The sequence below is a fragment of the Rhinolophus ferrumequinum genome, chromosome 11 (assembly GCF_004115265.2).
Source record: "Rhinolophus ferrumequinum isolate MPI-CBG mRhiFer1 chromosome 11, mRhiFer1_v1.p, whole genome shotgun sequence".
In the NCBI taxonomy this organism is placed as follows: domain Eukaryota; kingdom Metazoa; phylum Chordata; class Mammalia; order Chiroptera; family Rhinolophidae; genus Rhinolophus; species Rhinolophus ferrumequinum.
Genome location: NC_046294.1, coordinates 12,174,901 through 12,195,660, shown reverse-complemented (window position 1 = coordinate 12,195,660; position 20,760 = coordinate 12,174,901). Strand labels below are relative to the sequence as shown.

General features: G+C 36.8%; 3 protein-coding genes across 4 annotated transcripts; all 3 read right to left on the bottom strand.

Annotated features, from left to right (window-relative positions):
• Nucleotides 1–197: 197 nt before the first annotated feature.
• Nucleotides 198–19,524, bottom strand: LOC117030547 (olfactory receptor 1030-like). Of its 2 annotated transcripts, none has more exons than XM_033120680.1 (2): nt 19,510–19,524; nt 198–1,162 (listed from the first exon to the last, which is right to left on the bottom strand). In XM_033120680.1, the coding sequence occupies exon 2, from the start codon at nt 1,134–1,136 to the stop codon at nt 198–200; it is 939 nt and encodes a 312-aa protein (XP_032976571.1). In that variant the 5' UTR covers nt 1,137–1,162; nt 19,510–19,524. The 2 variants fall into 2 exon arrangements, with proteins under 2 accessions (XP_032976571.1, XP_032976572.1); XM_033120681.1 differs by lacking the exon at nt 19,510–19,524 and adding an exon at nt 1,262–1,270 and having other exon boundaries at nt 198–1,127.
• On the bottom strand, nt 8,999–10,035 carry LOC117030546 (olfactory receptor 5M10). The gene has a single exon (XM_033120679.1). The coding sequence runs from the start codon at nt 9,971–9,973 to the stop codon at nt 9,026–9,028; it is 948 nt and encodes a 315-aa protein (XP_032976570.1). The 5' UTR covers nt 9,974–10,035; the 3' UTR covers nt 8,999–9,025.
• Nucleotides 15,140–16,129, bottom strand: LOC117030545 (olfactory receptor 5AP2). Its single transcript, XM_033120678.1, has one exon. The coding sequence runs from the start codon at nt 16,108–16,110 to the stop codon at nt 15,157–15,159; it is 954 nt and encodes a 317-aa protein (XP_032976569.1). The 5' UTR covers nt 16,111–16,129; the 3' UTR covers nt 15,140–15,156.
• Nucleotides 19,525–20,760: the final 1,236 nt, after the last annotated feature.

Below are 20,760 nucleotides of genomic sequence, written 5' to 3'. Positions count from 1 at the left end.
CTGGTACTGCCTTTGAATTTCTATGCACTAATTTTTTAAATTCATTGACATGGCACTGTAAACACTAGCAAATAATTAGACATATTCATCCAAGACACATATGCTAGTTATGGAAGACAAAACATACTCAATGATAGAGCTCATTAGTTGATCAAGTAAAAAGGATATATTACATACTTATGACGAAAATGTGTACTTTATTTATCAAACAATTTCTTGTAGATAACTTTCCTTATTGCTTCTTTAACATCTTTGTTTCGTAAACTATAGATTAAAGGATTTAACATAGGACTCACAAAGATATAAAACACAGCTATAATTTTCCCCTGTCCTACAGATGCCTCCGAAGGGGGCCTCAGATACATGCAGAATAGCGTCCCATAAAAGATAGTGACAGCCGTCAGATGGGACCCACAGGTGGAAAAGGCCTTGTGCCTCCCATCAGAAGAGCGAATACGAAAAATGGCCGTGAAAATGAAAACATAGGAGATGAGAATCATGGTGAGAGAGCAGGTGAGGTTGGAACCAGCCACAACAAACATGGCAGTTTCTTTGACATAAGTATCTGAGCAGGCAAGGACTAAGAGAGGAGGGTCTGCACAGTAAAAGTGGTTGATTTCATTGGGTCCACAGAAGGAGAGACGAAGCATCAGGATGGTCTGTGCCAGACCATTTGCAAAGCCATAAGTATAAGAAATAGCAACAAGAGAGATGCAGACACCTCTGGACATTTTGATACCATATAACAAGGGTTTGCAGATGGCCATGTAGCGGTCAAAAGCCATCACTGTGAGCATATAATAATCTGTGATCACCAGGGCAATGAAAAAGTGGAACTGTAGAAAGCACCCAGCGACGGAAATGGTTTTTCTCTTGGATAAGAAATTAACCAGCATCTGAGGAGTGATATTGGTGGCATAACAGAGATCTACGAAGGACAGGTGACTGAGAAAGAAGTACATTGGCGTGTGAAGTCTTGTGTCTCTTCTGATTAACAAGATCATGCCCCCATTACCCATTACTGTGATCAGGTAGATGACTAGGAATACCACGAAAAGGACAGTCTGCAACTCCGCTCGATCAGTCAGTCCCAGCAGAATAAACTCAGTCACTGCGGTGTAGTTTGTCTTTAACATTGTGTTTTCTTGGCTTCAAAAGAGGGCTAAATAAGGGAAAGAGAAATTCATGTATTTTGTCATCCATCCATGGCTCCCCTCATGTCATCTGATACTTCCCCCTGTTCTCTCAAATTTATAAACACATGTGGCATAGAGAAGTGGCCTAGTATCACTCAATTGGTCTTTTAAACATCTAAATTCACATAGAACTCCTCTGTGTAAAGGCAGTCATACTTTGTTTTGTTTCTCTGCAAGTCTCTTCATATTTAAAAAACCTTTACCTTTTCTGCAAGTCTTTATCATATTTGATCATTTACAATTTCTTAAACATTGCTTTCCTTTGAAATTGTAAACCCATTTTTGTTAATACACCTCTTGGTGTGGTAGCTAATACGTCATTATTGAAACTCATGTGTTTTTTCTCAGCTGAATGGACCTAGGGAAGTGGAACTGATGTATGGCACACATCCTTATAGAACTAGGATCTGCCTACCTGCCCCTCTAAACTCTGTTCGTTTTCAGGCTGTTCAGTCCCCCTGCAATGCATGTGCGTTTTCCCCTCTTTCATCCACCTCAGGTGGCCCTCTTATCACCAAATCTTACTTACCTTTTAAGACTAAGCTCAAGATCCTCTTTGCTCTGTGTGTTATTGCCAATTATTGGGGGCAAAAATTCGTTCATGGGTCACCAAAGCAAATCAGTGTTTTTGTATAAAAACAGATATACAGAGGGTACCAAAAAAACATGTATACATATTTTAAGAAAGCAAAAAACTATTAAAATTGTAATACACAAAATATACCAATAAGAAAAGATGAATACAAGTCACGTTTGACTTCTGCAATTACAAGAGGTGCTCAAAGGTTGCCATCGGCGTGCAGACATTTCTGATTATGGCAAACTACTGCTTGAGCAACGTTGACCAAAGTGTCCACTTGTATACATTTTTGGCACCCCCGATATGCGTGTGCGTGTGTGTGTGTGTGTGTGTGTGTGTGTGTGTAGGTATACATATGCACATATATCCCTTGTATTAAATATTCATGGGTAGAAGTGATTAGGGAAAAAGAATAATGTATTAAAAGGCTTCCTGCGTGGGGGGAGACATCATGAAAGAAAAGGCTCACAAACAATCTTAATGATTTTGTAATTCTTCCTCACTTAAACTCTTTCAAAAAATAAATTCAAAAAAATAAACTCTTACCATAAATTCAATTTAAGTTATGAAAAAATCTAAAAGTTCCACTGAAATAATCATTATATTACCAGACAACTGAAAGAGTACATAAGATATCATGAAATGTCATCCCCCAAAACTTTGTAAGATAAAAGTAACCATAAAGACCATCATGGAAAAATCTACATGATCCCTGAGTATAACTTACCTAAATATTCAACATTATACTGACTCTTGTTAATAGCTACAAAGCCAAGGATGGACCCACGTCACTTGTAAGGCCCTTTATCAATGCACCACTCCAGCATTCTGTCCATTGTATTCTCCGATTCTGCACTGGAGGACTTTGAACTTGTCAACAAGGGTGATAAAATGCAAGGCAAGTCACCTCAATCAGCAAAATCATAACAATTCTGTGCTTTTATTTAAGTTCATATTTAAAATGATAGTAATAGCTATAATAAACAAATACTCTCGGTGCTGGGATGACATATTTAATGTCTCTATTATTAAAACATTGATCAAAAGCTGAAATAATTAATATCTCCATCCTCTTTTTTTTTTTAATAGTAAGGAAATGAGGCGATGCAAGCAATGAGCATTCCAGATAATTTAACTGAGTACTTCATGGTAATAACCTTCCTTTAAAGAAACAGAACACAATATCCTAACTAATTTAAGCAAGAGAAACCCAGGAGTATTTCCAAGTGGACAAAGTGGCTCCGGGCACCCCAGAGGTTTAAACTTTTGACTTTCACCCTCACTCGGAGACTTTCTCATGTAGATGCTTGCTGCCACTACCAGTCACCCAAAGAGTCTAGAAGGTTCGTCTTTACCTTTAACGAGGATGATATCTTTTTGGCATGTGGTCATGGTTTGATTTGAAGAGGAGAAAGAAATTTAGAGAAAGCATCTTCATGAAATGCTTTTTTAGATACAATTTTAAATAACTATAAAGATTATAAACCTAAAAGTGCCAATTCGCCATGAAGGGAGCATAGAACATTACATGATACGATGCTTATAAAAGGTATCATTGTTAACTCAGAAGGAACCAGAAAGACAACTTAGTATTACCCCCCCCCCTATTTTTCTTCATGAAGCAAGAGAGACTAAACATAATAAGTTTTGAAAGTCAGCAAAGTGTGTAGTGGTTACCGGGAGTCTGCTGTCAGACTTCCTGGCTACATCTCTATCTCCTTTAATTCCTGTCTCTGGGGTTTGGCCAAGTTTTGCATCATTCTGTGAACTCTGAAATCAGTATATGGCATCTTCCATTTGGGAAAATGGCCCAGACTGAGAACACCTTGTTTGACATCATTCTGTGCCTAAGTCTCCTCATGCATATAATTTGGCAAAACTTTAAAAATATGCCTGACATGTAACAATTACTCAAGTTGTAGCTACAATTATTTTTCAGTGAAAAATCCATGTTTAGCCTAAATCAAGACCCAGCATCAAAGTGTGAGCTCCTTAAGACAAGGAGTTTACGTATTCTGTAGGTATAGCCTCAGGCACCTAGAACAATGCTTGTCCATATAGAGGTGATCAATAATTATTGAGGGAATGAATGTTCTCTTTGGTCTACTTTCCTTATAAATACCACGCTATTGTACATGTAAATTACATGTACTCTGAGAATAGTATGACATACTAGGATTTAATCCATAACATTTACTAATTCATCACAATATGCTTCAGCCCATAATTTTATTTTATTGAATGAAACACCTATTTCTAGATTCCAAAATATACTTTACAATAGCTAATCCTACCTGTGAAAGAATAGCGATTTCCCAATGATAGGGTGGATAGGAAGAACCTGAGAGTTTATAATAGAATTGTCATATAGGGACCAAATCCCCATGGTTCAATTATTTCTAGCAGAAAGTCATTCAGACTATAAACAACCACTACAGTGTTAGTCTTTTGAAAATCCTGAGCTCATTGAGGACATAACTTTTGCCTATGCCCCATATCATATAGGGAATCAAATATCCCAAGAATGATGAAATCATGGGATTTATTATTTATTTTAACTTATGCCTGAATGTCTTAATATTTTGTGGCTTGGGAAAATATTAAGTTTTCTTGTTTATAACAGGTGAAATAAAATAGTGCACTGTATAGCAAGAAAGTTTTAGAGTCTGGAAAACCATTAGAAGATCAATTAACTTTGATTAAATTGGACAAATTATTTACTGTTTCTGAGCCTTGTCCTTTATCTTTTTAATAGGAACAACCCAGGTCTAGGCTAAAACAAGACTCAGCTTCAAAGAGTGAGCTTCTTAAGGTATAGCCTCAGTGAGCTACGAGAACTCTGTGGATATAGATATTACAGAGGTGCTGGCGAGTCTCTCTTTGTCACCCTACCCCACCCAGACCTGTTGTGTTTTCTTCTCTACCTTGCTTTGTGCACCTAGAATTTAACCCTTACAGATTGCATCACTAGAACTCCTTTGGTAACTAGTATCCAGCTGAATTTGGACAATGAGAAAAACCAGCAAATGTCTGAGGTGGGAAGAAGACAATAATAGTTCACTTTCTTTCTTATTCTCTCAGTTTCACAATAAAGGGGCTAGAGTGGCTATACCCTTCAAAGGAAAACTCATGCTGAGATGTGTGTTGGGGAAGATGGCGGTCAAGGACTTTCTTCCTGGTTCTCACTCTCACTGGTTTCTGGTGACAGTAGCCACTGCCTGGCTAATACTGGACTAGGGGTAGAAATGTCACATAAACAGCGTCACATAAACAAATAATTTCAGAAATGAAAAGGTATGAGAAAAAAATTATCATGGTACATGGTTTAAGATCTATTTAGAAAGGAATTAACTTTGACAAGTGGCCAGGAAATACCTTTCAAAGGAGGTGTTATTAGAAGAGAAATCTAAATGAAGTGACGAAATGAGTAAATCACTTACAGGTCTGGGGAAAGAACGTTCTAGGCAGAAGGAACACTATGTGCAAAGGCCTTGAGATAAGAATGTGCTCAGAACATTCAAGAAACATCTAGAAGTCACTGTGGCAGGAGAAGAAGGACTAAAGAAAAAGTGGTCGAAGAGTTTGGAGAGCGGCATATGAAAGCATCATATATGATCTTGTAGACTCTGGTAACCAATTTGAATAGTTTGAATTCTAGCCCAGATATGACGGAACATCTTGGAATATCTTACCAAGTCAATAACATGAAATGATGATGTTTATAAAAGATCAATGGTTTATGTTGGAAGATAGAGTACTTCAAATATAGAATAGTCAAATTCATTGTAGTAGCTTAGGTGAGGAAGAATTTGTCTTAGACCTTGCTGGTAGCAGACAAGTCTTTTTAAGATTCAATATGTAATATCTGAAGGTAGGGCAGATAAGATTCCTGATGGTTAAATATAAAGTGTGAAGTCAAGGGTATGAGATCAATTAAAATATAAATATAAAGGACATATGAAATGTGAAATAAATTGTGATATTGTGCTATAAAAAGCTATTAGTGAGATCAAAGGGGATATTAGGTGGAGTAAAAAAATAGACTATTATTCTTGATTTGGAAGAAAGGAAATGGAATGGACTGAACACCAAAGGACCAGGAGAGTTTCCTTGCTGTTGGACAGTAAGTAAGCAATGAGGTGAAACTGAACCTGAATAAATGTTCATCAGGTTCTCTAGAAGTATAGGCTACTCAAATTAAGAAGGTTTGCTCTCACTTACAATGGTAGAACTAGTCTATATTCTCTCCATTCCCTGATCAAGCATTTACGTCATGCTCAGACTATGCCAGCAGCCATCTTTGACATCCGGAGTTCCAATTCCCTAGCCTCGTTAGGAACACCAATGAGCTAAGTCAAATTCCCTACGTGCTAGCAGAATTAAGGTGGGAGCTGCAAAGCAGTCAGCACAGTTGGTACATGGACTTGAAATATGCTTCTCAAATGTATTGTCCACTTGAATCATCACTACCAGCCACCTGAAGGCATCTATTGAAACTCTTCCATCTCTGAGCGAAATAACAACCTGCTTTAAACCTCTCCTTTCCAAACCAGTTGGTTTCGTGCCCATTATGTTGTCTATTCTCGGATTGCATACAATTTATTTTTCTTTTTTATAACTGAAAAATTATTCTTTTCTTATTAGAGAATACGAAGATGAAACCAGTTCCCCAATGGCATGTTGGCTGAGACTGACCAGCCAACGAGAGCTGCAGCCCATCTTTTTGTGGTCTTTCTCCTGATTTACCTCAAAACGAACAAACAAAACAACTGATAAAACTTTTCCAAACAAAAATGTGAATATTGCTTATGTGAATAATCATCAGAAATAATTTAAAAGGCAGTCATAAAACAATATTTTCTTTATTTTTATTATTTTTTTTATTGCGGAAGGGGTACAGGACTTTATTGGGGAACAGTGTGTACTTCCAGGACCTTTTTCCAAGTCACGTTGACAGTCCAGTTGCCGTTGCTAGTTGCAGGGGGCGCAGCCCACCATCCCCCGCGGGAGTCGAACCGGCAACCCTGTGGTTGAGAGGACGCGCTCCAACCAACTGAGCCATCCGGGAGCTCATATTTTCTTTATTTTTTAAATATGTATTTCAAAACAAAACAGAATTCTTTTCTAACAATTTCAGTTAAGACAACAAAGAAGCAAATAATCTTAAATAGTATTTCCTAATAATAATGGTATAGTTAAATCATTGTTCTCTATTACTATTTATAAGTGTAAATTGTGAGAAAGTTTCTTGAGAAATATTTACCCATAGATAAATTTAGTAAGAGCTTTAAAAATGTTCAAAATAGTTAATTCAGCAATTACACATCTAGGAATATGTTCTAATGGAATAATGAGAGAGATGTACATGCAGATACTAATTCACCTCAAAAATAATAGGCTACATCAGCACAGTGGAATAATGCTTTGCAAAATAAGCCAAGTGGAAAAACGTACGCCAAAATGTGTTGAAAGAAGCTCTTTTTAGGTAGGAGATTACTAGAAAATTTTGTTTTCATCTCTTGTATCTTTTTGTATTTTTCAGTTTGTTTTTCTATAATCAGTATGGATTATTTTTTAATTAAATTCAATATGAATTAATAATTATGCTACATTAAAAATGGTGTTCACCAAAATGTTTAGTCTATATGAAATGCAAACATTACACTATCAAGTGAAAATCAATGTTCATGAGATTATCATGCTAAGTGAAATAAGTCAAACAGAAAAAGTCAAGAACCATGATTTCACTCATATGTGGGATATAAAACTGAAAACAACAAGTGAACATGACAAACAAACAAACAAAAACTCACAGACACAGACAACAGTTTAGTGGTTACCAGAAGGTAAGAGGGGAAGGGGAGGTGGTAGGAAAGGGTAAAGGGGGTCAAACATATGGTGACTTGACTTTGGATGGTAAACACACAATTCTATATATGGATGATGTATTACACAATTGTATATGTGAAACCTATATAATTTTATTAATCAATGTCACCCCAATAAACTTAATAAAAATAGTAAATCAATGTTTCTACTTGTGTATGGCAAATGATTCCAATTTTGTTTTATTAATTATAATAGTATGTATGTGTATAAAATTATTGCGAAGTATTTAAAAACACAAACAGAAATTATTCACTGTTTATGATATATCACTGATATACATTATTTCTTCTTTCCTGTCTGCTTTTCCTAGTTATTTATAACGAACATGTGTGCATTTATTATCTGAAAAATATATTCATAAAATACAGTCTAAATAGGTTTGCCATATAGCAAATTGCCTGCTTTACATGGAACAGTAAGAAAATTATACTTAAACTGAATACAAATATAATGTTTACCCGAAATATCAGAGGATATCTAGGCGGGTGATTATTAGGTATGTCACTCTCGTCACAATCACCATGATTTCATGTGTAGCAGTGACTTCATCAGTTCACTGTCCCCAATATGGTCCCTAGCATTTGCAGTGTGTTGAGGGGTTTAAACATTGCAGTGTGATTTGGAAAGAGAATTTGTAATCAAAGGATTTGTCTTTGTGCTACTTAGTGTCCGAGTGACTTTGGGTTGGTCATTTAATCTCTATGTGCCTAAAACTTCAAATGTTATAAATGAAGATAATAATATCCTACTAGCTAGCTTGTGAAGATTAAAAAAGTGATATAAAAGTGAGCATTAAGCGAGAATTGAGTCTCATTTATGTTATTTTTATGCATGTTAATATAGGTTCTATCTATCTCGATAAATTTTGAGGTGGCTTTCAAACAAAGACTTACACAAAGAAAAAATTAAATCACAAATAGAAGTGAATAAATAGAATACTTTAAGAAGACATCAAAGAGGTCAACCATTAAGAGCAAGACAGTTGCCAGGACTGAGTTTTTAAGTTTGGTTCCTAAAAGCCACAGTGACTCTGCAGACTAGAAACTGAAAGGAAGCATAAAATCACGTAGACAAAATATACAGTATTTTCACAATGATTCTAAAAACCATTTCCAAATAGGATTATAAATCTGGATATCAGTATATTCTGGTAACTAAGAATGGAAACACAACTCTTTGCTTAACAAGAAGGGAAGTTTGTTGTAAATTAAGAGAATGTCCCACAGACTAAGTGGTGCTGATCTTCAAAAAGAAATTGGAACAAAGAACTCTATTACAGTTAGAAGCCCTCTCTTACTCATTTCTAGGCTCTAATCACTATCTCAAAACAGACACTTAGTAATTTCAAATTAACTGATGCCTACACTGCATTTTTAGGGAAGAGATTTCCCTTCATCATTTGTCGCATGGCATGGATCACATGTGTGTTCCTCAGACTGTAGATCAATGGGTTCAGCATTGGGCTCAAAAAAGTATAAAAGACTGCAATTATTTTGGACTGCTCTACAGACTTCTCAGATGGGGGCCTTAAGTACATGCAGAAGAGGGTCCCATAAAATATAGTGACTGTTGTCAGGTGGGAACCACAAGTAGAAAAGGCTTTCTGCCTGCCTTCAGCAGAATGTATCCTCAAGATGGCTGCAATAATGAAAAGGTAGGACAGGAGAATAATGAAGAGAGAGCTTGAGAGAGTAAAACCAGCAACTACAAACATTGCCATCTTTTTGACGTAGGTGTCAGAGCAGGCCAACATTAGAAGAGGAGGGTCAGCACAGTAGAAATGATTGATTTCAAGGGAGCCACAGAAGGACAAATGAAAAGTCAGCAGTGTCTGAGAGAGTCCATTAAGGAAGCCAAAAGCATAAGGGACCATGACTAGAGAGATACAAATATCCTTGGACATTCTGGTACTGTAATGCAAAGGGCTGCAAATGGCTACATAGCGATCCAGTGCCATCGAAGCAAGGATATAAAACTCAGTGATCACCAAGGCAATGAAGAGAAGACACTGTAAGAAGCATCCAGCGTAGGAGATGGTCTTCTGGTCTGAGAGGAAATTGTACAGCATATTTGGAGTAACATTGGAGGAATAGCAAATGTCTACAAAGGAGAGGTGGCTAAGGAAGAAATACATGGGAGTTTGGAGGTGGGAATTGGTCCTGATCAGCACGATCATGCACAGATTCCCTGCCAGCGTGATTAGGTAGATAACCAGAAACACCCCGAACAGGATCTTCTCTAGTACTGGGTCATCCGTGAGTCCCAAGAGAATGAAGTCTGTTACTATAGTGTGGTTTCGGGAAGACATTTTTCTTATCCCTTGGAAACTGAAAATGATAAGGAAAGTGAGTAGTTTTGTCTGATCCAGATTCTGCATTTATCCCACCCATTTTATCATTTTTTTTTATCTATTTATCTATCAAGGAAATTACTCTTCTTTTTTCAACAAACATCTCAAAATTTCTACATAAATATTTTCACCCTATATCTCTGTTATCTCTCTCTCTCTCTCTCTCTTTCCCTCTCTCTCTCTCTCTACACACATACACACACCCACACACACACACACATTCATACCTGTCTTATTGGAGAAGTCCATATTTGGTATCTTTTCACATTTTGTGGGAAAAAAAACAAAAACAAAAACACAGGCATTGATATCAGGTATAAAAAGCAAAAAAAAAAAAACAAAAAAAAAACAGCAGGCTGTTTGGCACCATTCAAATGAAAAACTGAAGAAAATTGGATTTCTGTGGTTCCTCTAGATCTGATCTCCTATTTGTCAGATACAAAATAGAAAATTAATATTCAGTACAACCTTTTTACTTAAAACCCCTAGTTGTTTGACTTAGTTTCCTTCAGAAGGCATTGAATTAGTAAATTTACCTGCTGATACGGTACAGAATGAAGAATTGTTCTCTCTGCTTTGGAAAATCACCGAATCATTTATTCATGTACACTACAGAGACTGATTTTTCTTCTCTTTTCTAGGTTCTGGGGTTACAGCAGTGACCAAATTCCCCATCCTCATGAAGCATATATAGGAGAAGGTGCAGATAGTAAACACATAGACAAAAATATATAACATAATGTCAGTTAGAAGCAAATAATGTCAGTTAGAAGAAAAATAAAGGTGGGATGCTGTTAGATGGCCATTCAGAGAAGGTCTTTCTGAGAAGGTAGAATTTGAATAGTAAATAAAAATGCAAATATCTGAAGAAGAATGTGGGGGATTTGTCCCCATTTTTTGGCGCAACTAACACACATATGAAAATATCTGTTTAGGGGAGCACAGATAGTGTTTAAATGTGTCCTTGCTCCCGATCTCTCAATTCTTTGTGAAAATAACATACGACTGGAAAAATTGTTCCTCAAGAATTGTACCCTAAAGTTATTTTTATTTAGATTTTACATAAACATTAAAAGAGCTTGCATATAATAATGTATTTTTAGAGATGCCATTAAATATAATATAGAAATAGAAAAATCAAGTATAATTTATGAAAATAATTTTTTTCCACATTAGTGGGATAGTGATCTTCCCTATCCAAAGAACAAACATATTTTAATGAACAATTGTAGAAAATGACCTACCTGTCATAGTTGACTTGGCATATTTTGCAAAAACAAGGTGGGAAAATTTATAATGTATGTCTTGTGTACATTCCCTATAGTATTTTAAAATAATTCTACAGAACCAATTAAAATAGTCATTTCTTTCCTCAAGGGCATAAACTTAATTTGAGGCTTTGAGATCTTAGACTCTCCTTTGAGGCCAAAATCTCTAACATCTGTGTACCCTGCTTATGCTGTTCACATGAAGACTTTCAGCCAGATAGAAAAACTGGCCCTCACCTTTAGTACTATGGAAGGAGGTGTGGGTAGATAAGTTTTGTGTTTTTAGTATAGTAAAGATGAGAGGATTCTCATCAGAAGGCTTCAATGTTTCTCTGTAAGCACTAAGATGGGGTCACCTCATAAGAGTGAGAAGAATAAAAGTGAAGTCCGTGCGAGATTTGAGGAGCAGAAATAGTGTGGAGAGCAGAAGAGTAACACAACCCCTGGAAGGAAGTACAAATATTGGTCAGGGGTGAGGACCCTTTGGAAGGTGGACATTATGGATTTATACTGGAATCATTTTGCCCCATTGAGTTAATTTCATCAAAATGCTAGAGATCAAAATGAGTCTAAGAGCTAGGATCATTCATAAAACTGGTGACTCAGGAGGAGGGTTGAAAACAGAATAAAGAATATTTGAACATTGTTTGGAGCTGCATTTGTTAGAGAATAAAAGACTCTGGAGATGCTTTCCTTAATCTGTATCTTCCAATGCACTTCCAATGCACAGTTCCAGGTCATTACAATCAATGGAATTCAAGTGTAGTTTGGCCAAGGCAAGAGAGCCATCTCTGATTTTGTTAGATCTCTAAATGATGGGCCACACTGTGAGAAATCAGTCAACAGAATAAAGCTGTATATCAATATCAAAATGTAGAATGTTATCAACTCACTACCTTTGAGAAAAGTTAAGCATTACTGCATTTTTTTTTTCCAATCGAAGTGGAAATTTTTCTCTATCTCAATTTCTATCCTGATTCTTTGCATAAATAATAAACCGTAAAAAAAAAAAAAATACGCTGCTTAATTATTCCCATAAAATGAAAGTTCCTTTTAGGATTATAGACCGCCTGGTTGGATTGTAGAGTCCTCATTTTCTGATCCCTTAATGTGGGGATTCCTTGCTTTACATTAAAATAGTTCAAGATTTGAACCTTCTTTAAACAGAATTTCAGCTTTTAGAAGAAAATTTGTCCTAAAGTAGTTATGTATGTATGTATTTAAGTTTTTCTGATATGTTTTAATATATGATAACATTGTAATAATCATAAGATTTACAAAAAAGACTTCCAACAAGAAATAGAAGTAGCTCAATAATAAATGAATGGGTAAACAAAATCTAGTGAATTAACACTTTTGGATCCGGAAGGGCAAAGTATCCATACTTTTCAGTAAGGGATCAATCACTTGATCAGAAGTCCACACATAAGAGGTTGGTATTTATTTATACAGCAAAGGATACGATTGAAGGGCACAGACTTTACCTGGGTGAGTGATATCAACTCAAAGAGTTTTACACATTCTAATTTTATTTTCCTAAAAAGTCATCAGAAGACTGTTTAAATTATACTTAAATACATGAATTCCTTGGTTAATATCACTCTGCTTCAGTTGTAATGACCAATTGATGTATGTCTGCTAAAAGGACACCTCATGACTTTAGCTACTAAAAAATCCCCAAAGAACACAATGTTATCATAGTTCTTTTATATTGTAGGTTAACACAAGCTTGAAAAAGGAATCCACAGATTTCATCATGTGGGTAAACATTTAACTCATCTACTAATAAAGTTAACACTGGTTTTAACATTCTTGTTGAGGTGTGAACAGCATAAAGCATCAATTCCTGAACGTGGAGTCTGTAAATGAATGAGCAGTGCTACCCACCTACCACAAGTAATTCAATTTTACTGAGTAAATGTACAGTGGATTGCAGTAGCTATTCCAGAGCAAGATTTCCTCTGATAGCTGGCACTGCCCTTACCACCAACATACAGACATGCACACGCACACACAAATACATACATACCCCCACACACATATACACATTGAAAATTTGAGCCATTTCAGGTAATAGCTGTCCTTTCTAAAGAGATGCAGCCTGTAATGCAATCATTTTAAAAGTGTGTAAATCTGAGGCCATCATGTGAAAAGTCTGTGAAAGAGAATAAGTGAATCCCTAGTAGGAGAGAAGACATAGAGAGGCAGAGAGACAGAGAAAGAGAGACCTGATGGCACTGAGAATTCCAGTCCTACTAGGTTAGCGTGAATCAACTTTGTGTTCCTTCTTTGAAAAAATCCTGAAACCTCTATTACGATATGTTGAAATCACACATATGTAAAATGACCGATATAGGACATTGAAATATCATCTGTTTACTAAAATGTTTAGTTTCAAAAAAGATATGACAGCTTGCTTTGAAAAGAATAAAATATTATCTAACAGATGGTCCGACTAGATATGAGAACTTTTTATTTCTAACATTGACTTTTAAAAATTCTGGTTATTGGCAACTTTCACTTCCAGATGCCAGATGCAACATTTTGCTTTCCATCACCCTATGTCTTCAATTGGAATTATTCTTTCTTAATTTTAAAACTTTTATTAATGGTTTCCTATAAAGGCATGGAGATATGAAGGTAGATATAAAGAAGCTTATTTTCTCAAGGAGCTTTCAGTCTATATTAGGAAACATTACACTGTATTTTTATTATTTGTTTCTGTACTACGGGCTTGATTATCGTTGCAATATCTCCAAAATCAGAAGAATGGGAAGAAAGAGGGAGGGTCAGGAAAATCATAGAAGAGATAATATGTGTGCTGTGTCTTAAAATATGAAGAGGTGTCCTGAAAAAGAACCATAAGATGAACAAAAACCATTGGATAAGCAACAATATTGTATATTTTTAACATGCAATGCCTGAAAAGCAGAATAAGGGAGAATTAAATAAGATATGGATTTGATTTCTTATCGAAAACCATAAGCTGTAACTAAAAGTAAAATTATTACTTAGTCTCTTTTAAGTGGCTATTTTTCTGTAGGATGACAATCAGTCTTTTGATCACAAAGAGATATACTAAGATCACACCAAGCATATTTTACCCAATCCTAAGCAGTTTAAAACGTTTTCTGTTGACATGTCAGCGGCCACTTTCTGTAAAGAAAATCCAGTCCTACTGGGCAGATATCCCAGTTATGAAAATATCAGTCAAACCAGTTGAAAGCTTTAGATTTGTCCCTATCAAATTGCAGCCAGCAGTAAACTAATGTGTAGTTATTTGCTAAGGCATTAGGGAAAGGATGTCTAATTTGCCCTAGTTCTTTAACCTTAAACTACTTACACATTCAAAGATCAAACAACAGGACACTCTATTTTCAGGAATTATGAAGATTTACCTTTCAGGGTTGAAGTATTTATTTTTCCAGTTTCCAAGTGTATTGACACCTGACACTTCACAGCTGAGTTCCACTCCTGGAACTGCCCCTGCTAAAAGGAATTGCCAGGCCCAAATCATCCCCCACCCAGTGACCCATATCCAAAACAGATCATTATAGAGGTACAAACACCTGAGTTTTTTCATAATTTTCACAACATTTATATATAATAAAACTGAAATTAAGAAAAGGTAAATATTGAAACTGGTCAGTCAACTCCAAGCCTTTTGATATTTTACCAGATACTGCCCCCCCCACCCACCACTGTGTTGATTCATCCTATAGGCCCATGAGTACAAATTTAAGACACCAGGAGATTAAGAAGTATACCTTATTTTCAACAATCTACTTTAACACAGAAAAAGAGCGTAAGCGATCACAGAATTAATATGGAAACATATTTTCTTCTACATAACAGATGATGTGTAACATGGCTTTACAGAACACGTTTCTGGAAGATCTTCTTTAGGGCCTCTTTTACATCCTTATTTTTCAAACTGTAGATGAGGGGATTTAGCATAGGGATCACTACTGCATAAAATACAGAGACAATCTTGTCTTGCTCCATTGAGTAGCTAGACGTAGGGCGCAAGTACATAAAGAGAACTGTTCCAAAGAATATGGTGACAGCCGTGAGGTGGGAGGCACAAGTAGAGAAGGCTTTGTGCCTGCCCTCTAATGAGGGCATTCTCAAGATGGCAATGAGGATACACAGGTACGAAATGAGGACAATCATAACACAGCTGATGACAGTAAAACTAGAGAAAGCCATGATCACGATGCCATTGATGTGAGTGTCAGAGCAAGAGAGTTTGAGCAGGGGTGGGGTGTCACAGTAGAAATGGTTGATCCTATTAGAGCCACAAAAGGACAATCTGAAAGTCATTCCTGTGTGTATGGCTGCATTCCCAAAGCCTGCTAGGAATGAGGTAGCTACTAGCAAGAAACAAGTTCTCCCAGACATGAGAACTGGGTATAGCAGAGGGTTCCAAATGGCTGCATAGCGGTCATATGCCATCATGGCCAACAGGAAGCATTCAGTCCCCAGGAAGGAGCCAAAGAAGTAGAATTGGGCAGCACATCCATTAAAAGAAATGGCCTTATTCTCAGCCACAAGGTTTACCAGCATCTTAAGAGTAACTGAAGAAGAGTAAGCAGCATCAACAAAGGAGAGGCTGCTGAGAAAGTAGTACATGGGGGTGTGGAGATGGGGGTCGATCTTAATTAACACGATCATCCCCAAATTACCCACCATGGTTGCCAAATAGATTAGCAAAAACAATCCAAAGAGGACAACTTGTAGATCTGAATTGTTTGAGAGTCCCAAGAGGATAAATTCTGTCACTTGTGTCTGATTCCTGCCTTGGACATCTCTCACATATCTGATCATTTGAGCTGCAATAAGAGAGAAGATGGAACATGGCATTCAGTCAGATGAATACATGGCAAAGCTAGAAACACCTTTTTGCTGATATATATACATACACATTCTAACAGAAGAGTGCAAGTGGAAAAGAGTGCATACTTGTAGTACAAAGTGTGTACGACTTGATGAGAAGTCAAAAGACATCAAAAGACTGTGTCTTAGTTCTAGATGTGCTACCTACTAACTGAGAAGAGTGACTTAATAGCCAATAAGTAAGATCATTTTGGGCATTAACCATTTATTGGATAATTACAGGAACTGGTCTCTAAGAAGTATCTCTCTTCATTATTTATGATAAATAATTTAATTTCTATATTAACATGCCCTTTAGACACAGTTTCTGGAGAAAGGTGGCAAAATTAATTAAGGCACTGACTATTCCTCCACAGTACTAATGCAAGAAATAAAAAATATTGACAATTAGTAAAATTTTACATTAAAATTGAATAATTAGTAAAATTAGTCAACAGTGCCAATCAAGGAGAAAATAATTGAATCTCCTGGGTGTGTGAGGAACTTTAAAAAGTGATGATCGGGGCCGGCCTGGTGGCTCAGGCCATTGGAGCTCCATGCTCCAAACTCCGAAGGCTGCCGATTCCCACATGGGCTCTTAACCACAAGGTTGCCAGTTCGACTCCTCAAATTCCACAAGGGATGGTGGGCTCTTCCCTCTGCAACTAAAATTGAACACGGCACCTTGAGCTGAGCTGCCACTGAGCTCCCCAATGGCTCAGTTGGTTGGAGCGCATCCTCTCAACCACAAGGTTGCCAGTTTGATTCCTAGACAACCGCAAGGGATGGTGGGCAGCACCCCCTGCAACTAGCAACTAGCAACGGCAACTGGACCTGGAGCTGAGCTGCGCCCTCCACAACTAAGACTGAAAGGACAACAACTTGAAGCTGAACAGCACCCTCCACAACTAAGATTGAAAGGACAACAATTTGACTTGGAAAAAAGTCCTGGAAGTACACACTGTTCCCCAATAAAGTCCTGTTCCCCTTCCCCAATAAAAATCTTTGAAAAAAAAAGTGATGATCAAGGAAAGAAACAGAGGACATTCCTAGGTAGGTAGCATGGTTCCAACTCTACCCTAATTTCTTACTACCAGCATCGACAGAAGAAAAACTGTGTCAGTTAAATATTGATAATTTTAAATAATCCCACCAATATTTAGTAAATTACCTTGTAAAAATGAGTAGACATCCCAGATGAAAATAATAGAACAAGCCACACAGTGAAAACCCCTACCTAACACTCAGATTCACAAGATCACAACAGAACCAGAAAACACCAGTAGCAGCATGAGGAATGTTCCAGCCACCATACTGAATCGGGGGAATAATTTAATACCAGGTCATCCAAATGGAAATAAAATTCATTGCATGCAAGGTGAAATTATGGCAAATACAGGAAAAATTTTAATTCTTTAATACAATTAGTTAAAAAAAGAAAACTCAAAATAAATGCTCATCTTAGATCTTCAAAGTAAAAGCTTGGGCAACAGCTCCTGTGGAATTCTCCACTTCCACTCCAATCCCCTACTCCATCCATGACCTTATCTTATTGAACAACAGATAAAACTTCACTAGTCTAGCTGCTGTCGAATCATAGTTCAATGTTAAATCCTTTATCACTTGCAGCAGGAAGTTATTTGATATTGTCTAAAATTAAAACATGAGCCCAAAGTAACTCAATACCTGGGCTATCTCTGGAGATAAAGGATCTACTGAGAACAGCCGGGGAAAAGAGTGGGCGGGAACTTGTTCCATTCTCACAGACACTGCCATACACGAAGTGCCTGTCCATGTTCGGCTCCACCTAGTTTCTCTTGGGATGGGGGCTCAATAATCCAACCAATAAGTTATATACGTATTATAACACTTTCAAAGGTGTCATTGTGCCCATTGTCTTATCTGAGCCTCACCCCAAATCAATGAGGGGCATAAGCAGGTACTATCCCAAGAGTATTAACAAGATTGTCTTTTGTTAGGTGACCTCAGTGATAGATAGGGCTTTCTCAGCTACTCACTGGTGAATCCTGGGCTAGAACATAGGCCTCTTGAAGCCAAATTATTTGGTATTCCTCAGCGCTATATTGCCTCTCTCTGTATTTCACTGGGCAGATGTATGGCCTAGGTCCTCTTCCTTGGAATAATCCTGCTGCATGAACTTCAAAGAACAGCATCTCCAGAAGTAATGAAAAAGAAGGAATAGACCTTTTCCTCTCATCCTCAACCAGAAAGTCTCCCCAACACATTGTTCTAACAAAAATAGTGCAAACAATAAAAGGCTATAGACATTTGTATTTGTGTGTGTGTGTGTGTGTGTGTGTGTGTGCTAGACACATAAAGAAAGGCAATGATGAGTATAAATAACAAGTACTAAAAGGTACTAAACTATACAGAGAATTTCCTGGGCTCAACAAGTACTGTGTATGTATTTTTCTTGCATTATTTTATTTAAATCCAATAAGATAGGTAGTATTATAATCGTCTTTTCACACATAGGAAATGGGAGATACAAAAGATTAGTGACTCTTGTCCAATGTCACAGAGTTCGCCTAATGCAGATTAATTTATATCCAACCAATGCAACTCTCTCATTCTCTTTACATATAAAGTTATTTATAATAATAATAATAATAATAATAATAATAGATGTGAGCACTAATACACACAGCAGTTGATATTGTAGTTCTCAGAGCTTTCTTAATACTCTAGAATACATTAAGCTACATCGAAAAATCCATATATCTTATGAAGAGAAAATATACAGTGGCTGAAAATTGTCTTCTTAGAACTTACATCCATTAATTTACATTATTAGCAAAATCCCATTTGTTTTACATCTGGTGCTGTGAATCACATGCTCTGGTCTCCCTTCCACTCTGGCAAATATTCCCATTCCCCCAATGAGATTTTACAGTTGACCTTGTAGTCCAGAGATTCTTGATCTAGATTTTCAATTTCTAAGGGTTTGTGAAGACAATAATGACATTTCCTGAGAATTGCTGGTATTTACAATGGTCTTAAAATCATATTATCTACTGCTGCTTATATTTCTCCTAATGACTTACAAATTTTGTAATATTAAAAACAGCAGAGCATTTATTGAACATACTTTCTCAGCCACTCAATACTCTTAGAACTTTGAGTCTATGGGTGATTGGAGAAATTAACAGGATTGTGAATTTTACTTCAGGTCAATAAGTTACATGAACAGAACATTTATATCTTTTACTTACCTTTTTTTATTGCTGGACTTCTATTTGATCTCTTCACTTGTCCCTGGTCAATGCCTAAATTCACCAAAAAAAGAAAAGCAGGAGAAAAAAATAAAGCCTTCTTAGAGAAGGTACTCACTCAGGTTCTCTCAGGTTAAGCAGGAGGCACAGTTGGAATGGATGTTAGACACCACCTGTAACAGAAATAGGAAAACTGAAACCTTTGCACCTTCCCTGTCATAAGAGAGTTACTCCACATTCAACAGAGACCACGTTCTTTCTTTTACTTTTCCTTAAAGATAAGTGTCCCAGTTTGTTAGATCAGGGTAAAATTCATTTCAAAGTTCAGAATCTATCACTGTAGAACAGCTGTAAACTGTGTGAAGTTATTTCCAACTGCAGAGTCTCCAGACCAGACTCTGGAGTCAGCAGCCTGACTTCCTTTAAATAGTATGGCTTTCTTGTTCTTTAATCTCTGGGCACTGCATCCTTCGTGTCGCCTCATTTTAATCTACTTGTTTCTCCCCTCTGAAACTAAGGAAAATCACATGTTGCTTTCATATTTCTCTCCTTTACCCTGGGAATACTTGGGCCCAGTGGAGAATGAATTTTCACGCCATATTCCTAACCACTCTTAAACTTTTTTTCTACAAATAGTTAGTGGTCTAATAGTGGTCTGATCCCCTTGGGAGCATTGAAAGACTCCACAAAACAGCAGGTGAGCTCTACCTCCAGTCTTGTCTTCAATAAAGATTTTGTGTACACATAAATTATGCTACCTGGGTCATGGTGAGGAGCTGATTGGAGGAGGCACAGAAGGGGAGCAAGCACAAAGGCTGTCTCGGCTTACAATCCTGACTGTGTGATTTTGGCCATTGTATTACATCTCTTTGTGCCTTAGCTTTTTCATACCTCATAAAGGTGATTCTATAGATAAAATAAATGAATGAAAGTGAGTTGCAGCATCAAATGTATATGGATAGATATTTAATGAAGAAGAATTTCTCCCACCTTAATACTATGTCCTACTGTCGAGAGGAAGAAACAGTTATCAGCTGATGTAGCCTAGAGATTTACCAGGTTTCCTATTTGCCCAAATATGTCTTTCATGTAGGAGACACAGAGTCTGAAACAAATTGATCAATATCTTATCATCATTTACATTATCAATGCCACTTTGAGAAGACACTCTAATTAACATGTCATGCAATTTGCACTAAATGTTTGGGGACACAAAGACTTAATTAAAAGATGTGTTGCTTTATTTCTAGCAATTCAGACAAGATTTGCATTATTTGGGTTAATCCTTAACCTCCCCCCGCCCTTTTTTTTAATTGGTACCTTGGAGAGAAAATACGGTAGGCTTCTATCAACACAGAGTCTGAAACAT